This window comes from Microcaecilia unicolor, chromosome 3, assembly GCF_901765095.1.
Source record: "Microcaecilia unicolor chromosome 3, aMicUni1.1, whole genome shotgun sequence".
Lineage (NCBI taxonomy): Eukaryota > Metazoa > Chordata > Amphibia > Gymnophiona > Siphonopidae > Microcaecilia > Microcaecilia unicolor.
In genome coordinates, this window is record NC_044033.1 from 330,324,735 (window position 1) to 330,340,118 (window position 15,384).

At 42.0% G+C, this 15,384-nt stretch overlaps 1 protein-coding gene across 2 annotated transcripts in view; it reads left to right on the forward strand.

Annotated features, from left to right (window-relative positions):
* The window catches only part of MMS22L (MMS22 like, DNA repair protein), a 105,062-nt gene that overhangs the window by 81,585 nt on the left and 8,093 nt on the right, over window positions 1-15,384 (forward strand). For both annotated transcript variants that reach the window (XM_030198403.1, XM_030198405.1), the window contains exons 18-22: window positions 3,705-3,847; window positions 6,358-6,517; window positions 9,121-9,290; window positions 11,690-11,904; window positions 13,137-13,303. In XM_030198403.1, coding sequence (XP_030054263.1) covers window positions 3,705-3,847; window positions 6,358-6,517; window positions 9,121-9,290; window positions 11,690-11,904; window positions 13,137-13,303 — 855 coding nt within the window. The remainder of the gene's footprint in view (window positions 1-3,704; window positions 3,848-6,357; window positions 6,518-9,120; window positions 9,291-11,689; window positions 11,905-13,136; window positions 13,304-15,384) is intronic.

A 15,384-nucleotide genomic window follows, 5' to 3' on the forward strand; every position in this document is an offset into this window, starting at 1 on the left:
AGGCCTGTGGGGACTGCTGCGGCTCTGTAAGGTAGAGACTGCGGTGGGGGGGTGCTGGTGGAGGAAGACGCAGAGATACTGGACCCTCAAGATTGGTAATCGAGGATGTGGGGGTTTTTTGTTGGTTTTTTTAGTGCGGGAGCAAGGTTTTTCACTTCCCGTGGAGCAGAAAAAAATTTGCTCCCACATCCAAGGTAAACGAGTCAAATTTCTTTTGTTACCGCAGATTTACTGCAGGTTCCCATCCCCATGTCATTCTCTACATAGAACTTCAGTTCATAAACCTGCCTGAGAGTGTCTCCAAAATCTTGCTTGATCCAGGAAAGATTCCACTAAGATGTTATTATTTTAAATGGAGGAGATTTGCCATCTGGTACTAAGGCAAAGCCCTAGATCCTTGCCCTACACAAACGCTGCTTGAATACCTCCTGCACCTCTGAGTGTAGTTTGAAAACCAACTCTATAAGAGCACAACTCGGTGCTTAAATTGAGTTCCTTCGGTGCGGGACCTAGAGTAACTGATTGGGTAAAAAATTGGTTGAATGGTAGGAGACAGAGGGTGGTGGTAAATGGAGCTTGCTCTGAAGAAAAGGAGGTTATCAGTGGAGTACCGCAGGGATCGGTCCTAGGGTCTGCTCTTTTTAACATCTTTGTGAGCAATATTGCGGAAGGGCTGTCTGATAAGGTTTGTCTCTTTGCGGATGATACTAAACTCTGCAACAGGGTGGATACCCAGGAGGGTGTGAATGACATGAGGAAGGACCAAGTGAAGCTAAAGGAATGGACCGATATTTGGCAACTAAGGTTTAATCCCAAAAAATGCAGGGTCATGCACTTGGGTCGCAAAAATCCGAGGGAACGATACAGTATAGGGGGTATAGTGCTTCATTGTGCGAAGGAAGAGCGGGACTTGGGGGTGATTGTGTCTGACGACCTTAAAGCTTTCAAACAGAAAAAGCGACGGCCAAAACCAGAAGGATGCTTGGGTGCATAAAGAGAGGCATGACCAGCAGAAAAAAGGAGGTAATAGTGCCCTTGTATAAGTCTCTGGTGAGGCCTCATTTGGAGTACTGCGTGCAGTTCTGGAGACCGCAGCTATGGAAAGATATAAACAGGATGGAGTCGGTCCAGAGGGCGGCTACGAAATTAGTAAGCGGTCTTGAATGCAAAAATTATAGGGACAAGGTTATGAACCTCAACATATATACGCTGGAAGAGAGGAGGGAGAGAGGTGACATGATAGAAACGTTTAAATATCTCAAGGACATTTATGTACAGGAAGAGAGCCTTTTTCAAATGAAGGAGAGCTCTGGAATGAGGGGGCATAAGACAAAGTTAAGAGGGAATAGGCTTAGGAGTAACCTAAGGAAGTATTATTTCACAGAAAGGGTAGTGGAGGCGTGGAATGGCCTCCCGGTGGAGGTGGTGGAGTCGAGGACTGTTCCAGAATTTAAAAAGGCATGGGACAAGCATGTGGGATCGCTTAGGAACAGGAAGAATTAGGGGTTATAGAGGATGGGCAGACTGGATGGGTCATATGGCTTTTATCTGCCGTCATGTTTCTATGTTATTATCTTCTTATTGGGGGTAAACCCATCTCTGTACAGCCTCTAGTTCAATTCATGAGAGTTGACAGAGCCCCAGGTCAAAACTCCTACAGTGACATGGGATGCTAACATCATTCTCAGCCAGCTGATGAAAGCTCCATTTGAGTCACTGGATTCCTGTCATCTGAAGTATCTGACCTGGAAAGTTGTATTTTTGGTGGCGGTCATTTCAGCTCACAGTCAGTGAGCCTTCAAACCCTAGTAGCTGATCCACCTTATACTAAGTTTCATCACAACAGAGTAGTTCTTTGGCACCACCTTAAGAAGGAACTTAGGGTGCATGCAGTTCCATCTTAGCCAGTCAGTTGTTCTGCCAACATTTTTCCCAAAACCTCATGTCCACCCTGGCAAAAGCGCACTGCACAACTTGACAGTCCACCCAGCTTTGTTCCTTTTGACCTAAACAGGATGGGAGTAGCCATCGGCAAATGCACTCTTTCGAGATGGCTAGCGGATTGCATCTTCTTTACTCATGCCCTGGTAGGGCTGACTCTTGAGGCTCAGGAAATGGTACAGTATAGGGGGTGAAGTGCTTCTGTGTATGAAAGAAGAGAAGGACTCGAGGGTGATTGTATCCGAAGACCTTAAGGTGGCCAAGCAGGTAGAAAAGGCGATGGTCAAAGCCAGAAGGATGTTTGGGTGCATAAGGAGAGGGATGGACCAGCAGGGAAAAAGAGGTGATAGTGCCCTTGTATAAGTCTCTGGTGAGGCCTCATTTGGAGTACTACATGCAATTCTGGAGATCACACCTACGGAAAGATATAAACAGGATGAAGTTGGTCCAGAGGCGGCTACCAAACTGGTAAACGGTCTCTGTCATAAAACATAGAGGGACAGCCTTTTGGACCTCAACCTGTATACGCTGGGAGAGAAGGGGATATGATAGAGACATTTAAATACCTCAGAGGCATTAATGTACAGGAGGTGAGCATTTTTCAAATGAAGGAAAACTCTAGGATGAAGTTAAGAGGAAATAGGCTTAGGAGGAATCTGAGAAAATACTGTTTCACAAAAAAGGTAGTGGATGCGTGGAAAGGCCTCTCGGTGGATGTCATGAATATGAGGACTGTGTCTGAATTTAAGAAAGCATGGGACAGGCACATGGGATCCCTTAGGAAAAGGAAGAGCTAGTGGTTACTGAGGAAGGTCAGACTGGATGGGCCATTTGCCCTTATCTGCCATCATGATTCTATGTTTCTGTGTCACGGCTAATAACATCAGAGCCATGGCTGCATTGATAGCCCACTTGAGATTAGCCTCCATCAAGGAGATATGCAAAGCTGCAATGTGTGGTCTTCCATCCACACATTCACATCGCACTACTGCCTGGAGCAGGATACCCGACATGACAGCCAGTTCAGTCAGACAGTCATACAGAATTTGGTGTCTAGAATCCAATTCCACCCTCCTAGGCCCAGTTTTGTTCTGTTCCAGGCTGCACCTTCACAACAGTTTGTATATAGTTTCAGTTAATTGACTTCAAGGACTTGACATTTTGAGTCCCTTGTGTCCTAGTATTGTTGTTTTCAGTGAGCCTGGTAGCTAGGGATTTCCACATGTGAGAATACATTGGGTCTGCTTGGTCAGTTAATTGACTTCAAGGACTTGACATTTTGAGTCCCTTTTGTCCTAGTATTGTTGTTTTCAGCGAGCCTGGTAGCTAGGGATTTCCACATGTGAGAATACATTGGGTCTGCTTGTCCTCGGAGAAAGTAAAGCTACTCACTTGTAGCAGATGTTCTGTGAGGTCAGCAGGCCTATTAGTCTCACATACCCTCCCACCTCCCCTTGAAGTTGTCTTCTTCAGCTATACCATCAGACTGAGGTACCCACGCTTGCGCGTCGGGCAGGAAGACACCTGTGCATGTGCGATGGGACGCTATCAGAACTATCCTAAAGATATGCATGCAGGCAGTGTCTGCTCCAGTCTCCATCGGATGACCCACAGGTGAGACTGGGCCTGCTCTCCTCAGAGAAATCCTGCTACAGGTGAGTAACTTTACTTTTTGTACACTGAATAGCTCGTTTCTGTTTGCATGCATTAAGTCCCTTGCATGTGTGATCTTTGTTTTACTGTGTCTCCATTTTCTTAAACAGGCAAAACACATATGAAACATCTGGGGGAATTGACTAGGCTGATATTCAAACTCCCTGAAGTAGAATCCATCCTTTCAAAAGCTCAGGTTGAGCCATCATCGTATAAGCAAGACCCAAAAAGTGCTCTTGTCCAGTTCATCAAGGTAAAGTGTATGTTTGAACTTGTTCTTGCCCTTTCGCATACCTTTCATATTTATTGTCTTTATAAAATAGGTGCCTGTTTGGACTTTTTCACACAGACTTCTGGTTATAAAATTAACCCCTTAAGTTTTGAACAAGCCACCTAACTTGTTCATTTAATATGCACATAGGTTGCACCAGTTTACAGAATTAAAGTAGGTGCATATGGGAGCTTAGTACACAGAAAAACTTCAAGGAAACATGAACGTATACTTTGAAAAATTCAAAAGCATTTGCAGCATCCCAATCCTGCCCCAGTTCTGGCCTTGAGGATGTTTTTGGTCACCACTTGTGAAAGTACAAGCAGAATGGAATTATTGGAATATATTTACCCGCATAGATAATTTTATAACAAACCATTTCCTCCATAAACCACTGTTTAGGCACAGATATATCTTCTAAAATTACCTTCTGTGGGTTTGATTTTATAACAGGGTGACTTTGAGGAATGTCAAAAAAAGATGCTGTTTTTTTAAAGGCAAATGTGAAAAAAGCTTTTTAAAATATTCCATTATGACTGTTACTTTCTTGTTTTAACATCCAAATGTTCCATCTTCATAAGATAAAACAGAACCGTTTATTTCTTCAAGCAGTCAATGAAGGTGCATAAGGTTGTCCCCAAAAGAGTATGATGCATTTGCTTGCCAGAAAAAGGCCTTATGGAGTAATAAGTTCAGTCCTTTCCATAAACCTAAAGAAATAAAGTTAGAGAGAACAACATAATATTGGCCCTCAGGGGTATGCACTTCCCTAATACTGGGCTGAGAGACTTCAATATGCTCTCCCAAAAGGGTTGAATATAAGGACATATGAACCAAAGACACTGAGGAGATACTGCGTTTTGAACACAAACCTGTTACCGCAATTCAAGCCAAATAGGTCTGGTATGGAGAAATACATAATTGCAGTAGAAATTTATATTGCTGCTCTTGTAAACCCGCGGAGCAAGTAAGCTTTTTAATGTTTTTCATCAAAAGGCACAGACCAGCCCCAGTTACCTGTTCCTCAGGTTGTAAATCTGTATTCCAGAGGGTCCCAAACCTGGTCCTGGAGGCACCCCAGCCAGTCAGGTTTTCAGGATACCCACAATGAATATTCATGTGAGAGATTTGTATGCACTGCCTCCACTGCATACAAATTTCTGTCATGAATATTCATTGTGGATATACTGAAAACCTGACTGGCTTGGGGTGCCTCCAGGACCGGGTTTGGGAACCACTGCTGTATTCCAAAAAGACCCCTCAGACTGCATTGATAAAATAAGACTGGCTTTAGTTTGCCTCGGGTCAAGGTGACTTAGGCACAGCGGGGGGGAAGGGGTGTGATGTGGTAGGGTGGGGCTGATGGCAGGGCTGCATTTTATTTTGTCTTTTTTTTTTTTTGCGACAAATATGGTAACCCTTTGTAAAACTCAATTTATTATGCAGGTTATTAAGTTGTGATATTAGATTTTTCACTAATTGGAAATGGTGTTTTTGGTTGGGAAGGGTGGAGTGAAATGGTTTTGGGTTAGCAGTTTCTTCTATGTTCTTTTAGGTTCCAGTTCATTAAGCTATGGTGCCATGAGCTGCAGCTGCTGGAATTTTCCCTATAGTGTTGGTATTAGGCTACGCAACGCAGTTTGCAGCTTCCTCATGAGGCCAGTATGTGCTTGCAGTTTCCAGCCAGTAGGTGTTACCATTAAGCAATGGCAAAGAATGAATACTAATTTGTAGTTCTAATCTATCCACAAATTAAATTGAATTAAATTTTGAAATATCAGAAATCAATGGCAATTCTTGAGGAATTTGAAATTTAGACCAGCTACCCCATAGGTTTTTTTTCCCATTTTTGGCGATAATTCAACTGCTCTCATATACTTTTCACTTCACTGCTCTGCCAGATTTTCAAAATGAAATATGCACATATTTTTGCTCTGAAAATTACCCCAGAACACTATGCATACACATTTATTTGATGCACACAATATCGCATAGGTAACTGCTATTAAAACCAATACATTGCAGCGATTTGAAAAGTGCTGGAGACAATATGAAGGTTGGAGGTTCCAATATGGTTCCCTATGACATAGTATATATCTGCCTTGAGATGGCACACAGTCTTATGCTCTGTTTTTACATTTTAAGGTTTTCTGATTATGGCTCGAGTTAGCGTCAGGGGGTGGGGGCAGCAGGAGAGAGGATGGTTGTTGGCTGTTTACAGTTTACTTGGTTTAATTTGGTTATTGTGATCTGATTCAGCTATTGTATTACTCAGTTGTCTTTTTTCTTGTTATATTTTAATAAATACATCAATTAAAAGATATTTCACAAGTAATATGCAATATTTTTGAAAATTCAAAGTATGTGGGTAATTGCAAACCCTGCCCCGTCTTTTTAAAGTTCACCATTGCAGGTTATACAAAATAAAAAGAAAAGGTAAAGAACATTAATCTTCTACTATTTTGAGTCTCTTAAAATATTTTCTCCCATAGGCTACCGGTAAAGTTTACAGTGGCCTACACATGCTACCAGAGAAGTCTGCCATGGTATCCAAAACCCTGGAGTATCTTGGTGATGTGATAAAGTATATAAAGCCTTATTTTAAAAAGAAAGGACCTCCAGAAGGGCTGCAACTTGCATACTCTGTAATAGGTAGGTATAATGTCCTGCCCAGGTCCTCAGTTTTCATTATTTTTGTTTTTTGTTAAGAATATACCTAACTTTCTAATCTTAGGTTTCTGGTTTGTCTTCAGATATCATTCCAGACTTATCAAGTTTCCTTGAATACACCAGTAAGGAGAAACAGGTCCACAAACTGTGACATGAAAAAAAGGAGACCTTTTTAGATTTTACTACCAACATGCCAATAAAGTCACTTGCCCACTAAAAACCACCTAGTCACTAACTTAGAGGTCCTTTTATCAAGTCGGTAAAAAGGGTCCTGCGGTAGCGGTGGTTGCTGTTTTCCCCACATGCCAAGGCCCTTTTTACCGCAGTGGGTAAACAGCCCCCCCCCCCCCCCCCCAAAAAAAAAAATGGTCATGCGGTAAGATTACTCTTGCCATGTGGCAGGGAGCACTTACCACCATCTATTGAGGTGGTGGTAAGGGCTGCCTTGGTAACCTGATGGTGATTATCACCAGGTTAGAGTGCCAAGGTAAAAATTCTAAAATTATTTTCTGGTGCACCAGAAATGGCGCATGCTCGTGTTGGAACTACCGCGTTGGGCCAGCAGTAGTTCTGGGTTGTCATGCGGCAACCCTTTCATAAAAGGGGCCCCTAGTGATGTATTCAGTATACATACATTAAAATGCCCACATTAATGGGAGCATGGATCTTAAGCATGTTAGTACATGCATACAGTGCATGTTAAAATCGCCACTGATTGGCCAAAAGTTCAAGGACCAATTAGCATGGAGAAGCCTTTCTTCCTCATCACCACTCTTTTTTACCCTTTAACACAAAAGAGCTGTCCTCACCCCCAGGAGCCAGACAAACCATCCTTCATCCTCTATGTGTGGCAGTAGAGGGTCCAATTAAATTAACAGGCATATTTAGTAAATAGAGCAGTGTTCTTCATCAGAAACCAGAGGCAGCTTTCATCAACCCCAACTGCAGCTCCCTGATTGTACTCTGGAGGTTTCATACTAGCACTGGATCTGGAACAGTTCTGTTTTCTGCTTGCATTACTCAGCTGTCAGTAGGTTTGAATCCCATGGTACGCAACAGGGCCGCCGAGAGGGGTGGGGGGGGGGCAAGACTCCCCAGGCCTGGCCTCCAAGGGGGGGCCCAGTGCCAGAAGGTTCTGCTCCCTTGGTCTGTGTCTCTCCTGCTTCTGTGTGTCGGGACCTGGTTGATTGCATTAACGTGATAACCTAGGTCCCGGCACACAGGAGCAGAAGACTGACAGACTGAGGGAGGAGCAGATGCAGGAAGGTAAGGGGGTGGTGGTGGCAGCCCTGCTCCAGGCCTGGCTCTGTCTCTCGGCGGCTGTAGTACCCAAACTTCCACACTATCAATCCTGAGAACATCATAGGAGTTTGAATGTCACGCTGCTCAAATTCACTGTTATGCCATAAGAAAATTGTTCTGGAGGCAGTTCTGGCAGGAAACCTCTTCAGAAGATGAGGGATAGGATTAACAAATGAGGGAGAGCTGACTTGGAGAGATGGCGGTGGGAACAGCATAGTGGAGGCTGACGGCATGAACGAGGTGAGTGTGAGTTGAGACTAGCTGGGATAAAGTTGGGGGCAAAAGTCTTTTTAGGAAAGTGTCATTAGGGAAGAGGTGCTGAGAAAAGAGCATGTTTGGAAGGGGGATAAAGAATGGTTATGTGAGATGGATGGACTGAGAGAGAGTGTTGTGGAAAAGACTTTTAGTTACATGAGTTGTTGGGTCAATTATATCATTGGAACGGGGAGCTCCCTTTGCTGAGCACCAGTCCTCATTCTCTCATAGAAGTTCTTTTGACAAAATAGCTCCCCACTTAGATGAAGATCACAAAATAGAGTGTGGGTTTTGTTTTGTTTTTTTTAGCATATCAATGTTAAGGAACAAAAATCCATATTGAAATTTGTAAGTAAGATGCTGACTATAGTTCCCTGCCAAATACTGGGAACACACTTTCCAAACTTTTTTTTTTTTTTTTTAATGTCTATCTAATTCAACTGTTTAAAGTTGAGGGTAGAAAACCAAAGAAGAAAGCACCAGCAACTAAGCTAGATAAAGAGCGACATCCTACAGTCACATTGTATGGTTGGACCAGATCAACTGGGCAGTGTGAATGGATCTGTTTGTCTTTATCTGTTGTCATCTACTGTATTTCTATGTAAGAGATGATTTACAATGCTTTTTTATCCGTAGAGATAGAGAAAAGCCTTAGTAAATCAAGCCACAATGGTGCCATTCCTACCATAGCTTAAGATAATGTTCAAGCACCTTTCTGACCTCAAGTGGAACTTTCTTAATTCCCTTATCTTCTTATTCCTGTTACTCTAGCTTATACCCTAGGCTGTCTATTAAAATGTTTTATTGGCATTGTAAGTAGTATACTATGCCATACTTTGTATTGTTGTGTGTATATTTTACTGCTGTAGTTGTCTATTGCTTATGTTTGACTTATTCTTGCTGTACACCACCTTGAGTGATTCCTTCAAAAAGACAGTAAATAAATCCTAATAAATAAAATAAATATAACTGTTAAAATCATGATTTCACAGTTTTCTTTTCTTTGTATATCTACTTCTGTCAAAAAGGTTGCCTAATGAAGCACTGGGCACTGATTTTAGCTACCTCCAAAGCACAGCAGCTCCTGTTTCGCATCATTGATTTCTTACTGTTGCCACATGCACTGTTTCAGCAGGACAAAGCGCTTCCCACAGCAATGCTGTCCGCAATTCGTGAAAGTCTTCCTCTTTTTCTACAGGTAAATCTTGTAGCTCCCATTTTCTTTCAATTAAGTACATTTTATGAGTAGCAGTGGCTCATGGCCACGCTCCATTTTCAACTATGTGACTTAGAATTGACGTAAGAATATGCTTAGATATTTCTGCGTGTAAATTTAATGCCAGTTAGTGCTGGTAATTGGCAATTATCAGTGCTAATTGGCTTGTTAACCAGTTAGGTTATGCACATTGTTATGAGTAAGCTTCAATTTCCACACGGAAACCTCGGCACAATATGTAGAATCAGGGGCATAGGGGACAATTCTATAAGTGGGCGCCTCCGTTTAGGCACCTCAAAGCCCTACAGTGAGAGCTTATTCTATAGTGGCTTCTAGGTGCCCAGATTCCATTATAGAATGCTAACCTAACCCAGTATCAGTGCACCTTACATTTACGCGTTTGCAGTTACACTAGCCATAAACCTGGACTGACTGCAGTCGCATAATTGTGCATCATATAGGAGCATCAAGGCCAGCTGGTTTTAGGACCAAGAGGAGATCTACTGTGGCAGCACTGCCCAGCACATGTGGGGTGTAACTGCTTGATGCCCTTTCAAAATTTAGAATGTCCTGGTGCATCGTACCACACCATCCAGCCCTAGATATAAGCCAGTGCTGCCACCTATATCCTAAGAAAGTTAAGCAACAGACCACACTTAATGCCACCTTATAAAAAAGCTAAAATAGCCAAATATCTGCAAACAAAGTCAACAGATCCTGGGTCACACACCAGGCTTCATACATGTGCTAGACCTGCACATGGACAAGGGAGATTGATGCTCAAGGGTAGCTGTGCTTTTGAGAGCACACAGGGGGTCAATCAATGCCTTTCAAGGACCTGACCATAAGCAGCAAGGAGCCAGATATTCTATGAGATTAAGCCCTTGCTCAAGCAGACCTGGGTTCCGAAGAAACCACAGCAGCTCTCCCATCAAAAATCTCATCAAATTGGTGTAACTATAGCTGCCAAACCAATTCAGAGCCACCAAAATCACCAGCTGGAGTGCCTGGCAATCTTGCACGCAAGGAATCATAAGTACATAAGTAATGCCATACTGGGAAAAGACCAAGGGTCCATCGAGCCCAGCATCCTGTCCACGACAGCGGCCAATCCAGGCCAAGGGCACCTGGCAAGCTTCCCAAACGTACAAACATTCTATACATGTTATTCCTGGAATTGTGGATTTTTCCCAAGTCCATTTAGTAGCGGTTTATGGACTTGTCCTTTAGGAAACCGTCCAACCCCTTTTTAAACTCTGCTAAGCTAACCGCCTTCACCACTTTCTCCGGCAATGAATTCCAGAGTTTAATTACACGTTGGGTGAAGAAAAGTTTTCTCCGATTTGTTTTAAATTTACTACACTGTAGTTTCATCGCATGCCCCCTAGTCCTAGTATTTTCAAAAGCATGAACAGACGCTTCACATCCACTATTACATCCTTGATCTTGGGAGAGCTCTTTGTGTTTCTGCCTTTCCCACATGACTGAGTTCTGTGCAAGATTGGCAGGCACTCCAGCCTGGTGATTTTGGTGGCTCTGATTTGGCTTGACAGCTGTAGTTGCACCAATACCAATTTGATGAAATTGTTGATGGGGAGCTGTTGTTGTTTCCTCAGAACCACAACAGCTCCCCCATCAACAAGGGCTTATCCTGCATGTAAAACAGATGTTTTTTTGTTTGTTTTTTTTACAGAAATAGTCTTTTGAAAATTAAGGGCAATTCTATAACGGGGCGCATGCAGTCAAACATGCCTTGCATGCATAAGTACACAGAAAAGTGCAACTTACGTGCAAGGGGGTGAACACATGGGAGGAGTATGGGTATTTCTCCCATTTATGTGTGCAGCTAATAGCATACTATAAGTTACATGCATTGTATGGCGTGTTTTTAGGTGCTTCAGTGCAGGTTTACACTGGTACTTGACGGCATCATGGCACCCAGATGCCATTATTGGCACTCAGTGTGTGACATTGGGGCCCCTAACTGGAGGTACCCTGTAATAGAATTGTGCCCCCACCCCACCCCCAGCATGTGCGTAGAAATGTGTGGATAATGCCATTACATGCATAGGTAGATGCATTTAGAGCCATAGGTATTCTGTAAGCAGGATTGGAGCCTTTAGCACGTTTGCATTTTAAATGCAAAAATTATGCACCCAAGAAGTAGCTGTAGATTTATGCATAATATTTCTCCGGAGTCAGTTCCAACTCCTAAACTGCTTAATTTGTGTCATCCTGTCCCTCATCTCTGTGCTGTTTTTCTGTTCAGAGTTATAAAATGTGTTTCCCATACATAGAGATGATTATGTGAAATTTTTTTTAATGTGCTATCCTTGTAATATACTGGGTTGGTTTTTTTTTTTCTGAATTGTCGTTTTCAGGGTTTGTGCGCTATATGCTGCCAGTCCCAAGCACAGGGTGCTTATGTGAAACAACAGCTAAGAAACATCATTCAGCAGTATTTCGGACGGTTTCTTCCAGCTTCTCCTTCATCTGTTCCCAGCATTGCAAACAACCCTATATTGCAGGCACTGTGTGACTCTACAAACAGCCCACACATCTCATATTTGCGAAAAGCCTTTGTGCAAGTCCTCAGGTAAGGCTGCCTGAAGGGAAGCAATAAAAAAAAATTACTGTGGTCTTAGTATTAAGCAAATTGGATTATTGAAATGCAGTCTGTATTGGACCACCCCCAAACCACTCTGAAGAGGCTGCTTTTGAGCCCAACTTGGAGAATTCTGCTCTGCAAGAGAATATCCTAAGATTAGGGGTCTGAGGAAATTAGATCAGAGCACTTGCTTTGTCCGGAAACCTGAACATGGCAGGTTTTCCAGAGACTGGAGGAAATGGGTCACATGCAGATTATGACCTCTGAAAAAAGAGATTACAAGTACTATCAGGAATTCACTGCTAGCTTGAATTACATAATATAAATACAAATCGTAGTGTGTACACCGCTCTGCCTGTGGCAGTTGTAGTGGTTTAGCAAGTTTTAATAAATAAATGTAAACATGCATACACAATTGTAAGTGAAGAACACTCATTCCCTTAATTAGGCTGACATCTCCTCAGAGGAGGGCTTTCAGATATGCAGGCCCTTACATTTGGAATAAGTTCCTTTTGAGTTTAAGAGAAGAATCTAATTGTGTTGTTTAAGAAACGTCTTAAGACCTTATTTCAGGATAGTTACTAAATGAAAGATCCATATTAATCCACATTTAATTTTTGTTTTTGAAATTGTTTTATATGTGAATTTTTTATTGTTAATCCACAGTGCTTTACAAATAGATTTGATTTGTCATCTTGTTTTTCTGCTAACTTTGTAATTCAGTTGTAATTGGACTGTATACAACTTCCTGTGAGGTGTTAGTAGAAGATGGATGTCTCAAAGCATTATTAATTTCTCAGATGTTACTGCACATTTTTCTTAGCCCTCCCCCCCTCCCCCACAATGGAATACATTAAACCCTAACTGCTGGCCCAATAGCACAATACAACAGTTTTATAAAATTATACTTAGGCCTTTTTTATTTTCACTCCACTTTTTCCGTAACCGTGTGTTTTGCTTTCACACCTCCTCTTCGTTCTCCTGATCTTTTACCCATTTCTTCCTCTGCTCTTTTATGCTCTGTTCCTATATTTGACAAGTGCACCCGATAATGCTCTGTATGCTGTTTCGTTGGTTTCAGACTGGCTTGGCCTTAGCTGTGTTTGAACTTGGCCTTTATAGGATATTCTTTGTTTTAAAAAAATGACAGCAGTTCCAGTGATACCAATAAGATTGTAACTTTAAAAATAAAATGAGTGACCATTGATGTTTATTTTCAGTGAGAACTACCTTCAGTTCAAAGGTCAGGCCCCTCCTGCACGTTTGGCATCTGTTCTGAGTTTTCTTCTTCACGTTTTCCAACGGACCAAGAATACTGACACCTTTGATGTGGAGTTGCTTCTCCCTTCTGTGTTGAAATGTTTGGTGTTAGTGAATGAACCACAGGGTGAGCTGTGCTAACTTTATACTTACTTTGATTGATCAGTTTTGCTCACAAGGAGTGGCCTAGTGGTTAGGGTGGTGGACTTTGGTCCTGGGGAACTGAGGAACTGAGTTCGATTCCCGGCACAGGCAGCTCCTTGTGACTCTGGGCAAGTCACTTAACCCTCCATTGCCCTATGTAAGCCGCATTGAGCCTGCCATGAGTGGGAAAGCGCAGGGTACAAATGTAACCAAAAAAACAAACAAACAGGAGAACCATAATCTAATGTTAATGTGGAACAGAAATTACTGTAATTGAAGAAGCAGCTCAACTGAGCACACCTCTAATAAATAGTTGTCAGTTAGAAACAATGTTATCAAGAGCCCCACTTTGATTTTGAGAAATGATTGAAGTTTTTGAAAATGCCTTCTACTCGGCCTTCCACTGCATTGTGAGCGTAAGTCAGTGATTTCCACTTGTAGCTTGGAACACAGTAAGGGCTCAAAACATTCCATGTATTTCACAGAATTCTTAGTACTAAACAGAATAAAATAGAGCTGATGAAAAGTTAAATTAAGGAGCGTATATGAATGTGAAAAATTGCTTGCTAAAGTTACTCATTGGGTGTGAAAGGGCAAAAGTCACTAGCTAAAATGCTCCAGAGGTGCTAACCGAGGTCCATTTATCTGAGTTAGGAGTACAGCAAAAAGTATCTAAAGAGAAAGCTGGAGATGCCCCTGGTACGAAATAAGTACCTGAATATATGTAAACCGCTTTGAATGTAGTTGCAAAAACCTCAGAAAGGCGGTATATCAAGTCCCATTTCCCTTTCCCTTCCCCCTTTAAAATGGAGATTTTCATCATATATGTTTAGCCATACTCCTAAAAAAAAATAAATTTTGGACAAATGATGAAATTTTAAACTAAAAGACACACAGAAAAGGGAGAGAGAGGGCAGTTTCCAGTGAACTGCAAAAGTGATTTCAAATATGGTCAAATATCTCAAGGGTTAGTGCCAAGGACAGCCATTATGATAACAAGCTGTATAAGGCTATAAACACCAATACATAATTCTCAAACAAAAGTATCTAGACTCTGTGGGGATACTTTTAAAACTGTGTCCGATGAGATTCAGTGTGACAAGTACAGAGAGTTGCATTTAGAGCACAAGACTGAGCATACAACATGTAGATTAAATAGGTCCATGCTTTCCTGCTGTTACACAAGAAAAGGGCTTGGATAATATAGTAGACAGCAACTGCTAAAGCCAAGAAATTGTTGATATGTATGAAAGAAGAAGTATAAATCTGACTTCTGTTTACATGAATGAGATGACATTCAAGCAAAAACGGTTCCTGGTGCAAACAGAAGATGCCCCTCCTAGAATATCACAGTGTTTGCTTTCTGTGTCTGGATTGATGATATTGTATATTTTCTTTTCGTCCTAACCAGACTAATCTAGAATGTATGGGTTAGGCCCCTCAGCCTGATGGGAGAGAGAAACCTAAGACCCTTGAGCTATGTATTGGGTTCCATGCAGCCACAACTCAACAGTATTCTGTATTTTCCGAGGACAAGCAGGCCAGTTGTATTCTCACAGCTGGGTGACATCATCCGATGGAGCCTGGTGCGGATGCTGACTAATGAGATGAATGTAGAAATTTCTAGCAGCATCCCACCGCACATGTACTGATGCCTTCCAGTGCAAGCCTGGGTCCCTCAGTCTTTGTTTCTCCACAGAGCAAGGAGAACGCATCATCATGTCCTCTCTGCATTTTTTTCTGTACTTTAACTGTGCCTTCCTGTGCGGGTATTTTTGTCCCTTTCACAATTATATCCTTTCTCTTTAGTTTATTCTGTTAGCCTTTAATTTTTTTTAGTGTTTTTTGGCTCTTTAAGTTTTCTTCCTTTTTTGCAAGTTGCTAGGCCGTCTTAGGCTGGAACACAAACTTCAATTTGAAATCTGCCCCTTTTTAAAGTATTTATATACTGCTTAGACCTAAGCGGTTTACATTTTCATTTTACAGGTACTGGGACTGTCCCTAGTGGGCTCACAATCTAAGTAGTACATTGTACTACTGTTGTACCTGGGGCAATGGAGGGTT